Below are 2,500 nucleotides of genomic sequence, written 5' to 3'. Positions count from 1 at the left end.
CTGAAGTAAGACTAAGTGTATAATTATCATGGAAATTTTCAACCTCCTAATTACGCTTCCATGTGAACGAACCATGATATTCTCACATGCAATACATGATCTTATTATGTCAAAGCTAAAGCGCCATCTGCGCCAGTCAACATGGAACAGCAGCACGTCAGTCGGCGGTCCGTGCCTGTCGTTCGTATTAAAAATATGTAGAATACATTTGCAGAACGGTTGTTCCGTTCCTCTATGCTATGACACGTTCCCAGCCGGTTCAATAATGCTTTATTTGCGTTATCTATTCTCGCAGTAAGGCCGTAGGATCACCCAGAAACTGCTGGCGCCATCAAATACTCGAGCGTAGACGTTCTACCCTTCCAGCAATGCCTTTAGAATCAAGAGACCATTACTAACCCACATCACACTGCAGCATGAAGTATGATTTGGCACCTAGGCGGCGCGGAAACATATACACACTAGTAATTGTTATGATCTCACAGAGAAGCGAGAGATCAATAACGGAAGTGAAACATTTAATTTTTTTATGGAGATTTTAGATTTTATGATGCAGAGCGCTTTATATTACACAAACATTCATTGAAGAGAGGTACTTACATCTTTGATCTCCTTTATTTTGCTGCCTCCACGACCAATGACGCATCCAGCGAGGCTCAAATGAATCAGAATTCTAAGTTCGTACTCATTATCGCCGGCCTGTGGGAAAGAAAAAATGGTTAAGGTTATTTCATTTCGGTTCTTATAAGATGGAACTTTTCCAGGAACTGGTGGTTATATTTTTTAAAAGATTTTTATGATGAAAGTTTTGTCTTGTGCACCATAGGTTCATAATTTTGTAGAATTTCATGGTTAATGATTTTCTTAAAAAAAAAAAAAGATAACTGCCCAACCATATGTTTATAGTAACACATGCAGTAGGTATGGGTATGCCTTCACTATGTGTAACATATATCGTGTAGTTGTAGATCTAGAAACGGAAAACAAATCAATGGCTGCTGTTTTTCATGTACTCATGGTAGGATACCAACGGAATAAAAAGGAACAGGCTGTGGTGGAACGAACGGAAAGACGAATAAATACAGTGTACGGCCACGGCACAGACAAGCCGTCGCCGTTCGAACGGGCACTTCATGAGCACTTTAGATTGTAATTACTGAGTGCACGCGATACCTAACCTTTCCAGTAACAGTGCCTAGTAGGCTGCTAAGGAATTGTCATTGACGTATGTGAGAGATGATTGGAGTTTAAAAAAAAAACAGTAACCTATCCAACTTACACAATTTTATAAACAATAAACACAATTCAGTTAAAACAATCAACATAAAATACACAATACTCACCCTATCGAGATGTTTCATTACATCCTTTACCACCTTCGTCACAGTTTCCATATCGGCAGCGATTGTAAGAACACTGAAAATATGAGAAATGGCAAAGAGAAAATACCATATTTTAAGCATATTAGCACCATCGATCAATGATCGAAGAATCGCGTGGACATTGTGTACAGTTATGGTAGCATTTTTACAAACTTGTTGAAGTTTACACTACTAAAATAGAGATAGATGTAATCATCTTGTTCACGTGAAACTGTGATAATCGAAACATCATTGCTCATCAAGGAAATGGTACCTTCAATAGCATTGAACAAATAATGATCTCTAATTCAATATGTGTTCGAATAGGAACCGCCAATTTACATCGGAATATTACATTCACAATCTCCCACGATTGCCGAAATAGAAATATATCAACTGCTACAAGTAACACACATTGTACAAATTAGGCGAACAATGGAAACAGTATATGCCTCAAAGCCTATGCGTCTTTTAGCTTGCTTGGTGTTGCAGAGGTTAGGAATATGTGTTATTTATGTAAGAGCTTATCACGACAATTATTGTGCAGTGTGGAGCTGAACGATTGCTGAACTCATCGATCACCTGCATTGTTGGCCAGCGAACAGATGAAAAGACAAATGAAGATGAAAACTGAAAGCAGTTCATGTCCAGAAGTAATAGTGGAGAAAATAAGTCTCGCAGTGTCGAATATCAAAGCTTGTTCATGATTCCAAGAATCAATACAGTACAATTGAATTCATTTCCAACAATGTAAAATGTTATGAACTACACGATGTGTTTCATAATCTCATAATTGTAGCATTTTTATCTACACTCACTATACATTTAATATCTCAAAATTTTATTTAAAAAAAACACTATATCGAAGGAAAGTGATGGATATTTTTTCTCGGAAACAGTTAACAAACGAGAGTCGCTTAATAACGCAAAAGATGGGAGATCCTTGTCCAAATCATGACTTTCGGGGCAACATATCAACGCTGATTAATAGAAATTATCCGTAAAGTAACATCACTGATGGCAACAGGTAGCAAACAAACAGACAATCAGCCAGGATCGATTCATTCCAATGTTCAGTTGCGAATACACGTTGACATTGCGCGACATAATGGGAGGTAAGCTTTGCTTAAATTCAATTA

At 37.6% G+C, this 2,500-nt stretch overlaps 1 protein-coding gene across 2 annotated transcripts in view; it reads right to left on the bottom strand.

Annotated features, from left to right (window-relative positions):
• Positions 1-2,500, bottom strand: part of LOC126573972 (heterogeneous nuclear ribonucleoprotein K) — a 15,153-nt gene that overhangs the window by 5,936 nt on the left and 6,717 nt on the right. For both annotated transcript variants that reach the window (XM_050233816.1, XM_050233817.1), the window contains exons 5-6: positions 1,344-1,416; positions 601-699 (exon numbers count right to left, since the gene is read on the bottom strand). In XM_050233816.1, the coding sequence (XP_050089773.1) occupies positions 601-699; positions 1,344-1,416 (172 nt within the window). The remainder of the gene's footprint in view (positions 1-600; positions 700-1,343; positions 1,417-2,500) is intronic.

Source organism: Anopheles aquasalis, chromosome 3 (genome assembly GCF_943734665.1).
Source record: "Anopheles aquasalis chromosome 3, idAnoAquaMG_Q_19, whole genome shotgun sequence".
Lineage (NCBI taxonomy): Eukaryota > Metazoa > Arthropoda > Insecta > Diptera > Culicidae > Anopheles > Anopheles aquasalis.
This window is presented reverse-complemented; position numbering and strand designations above follow the sequence as displayed.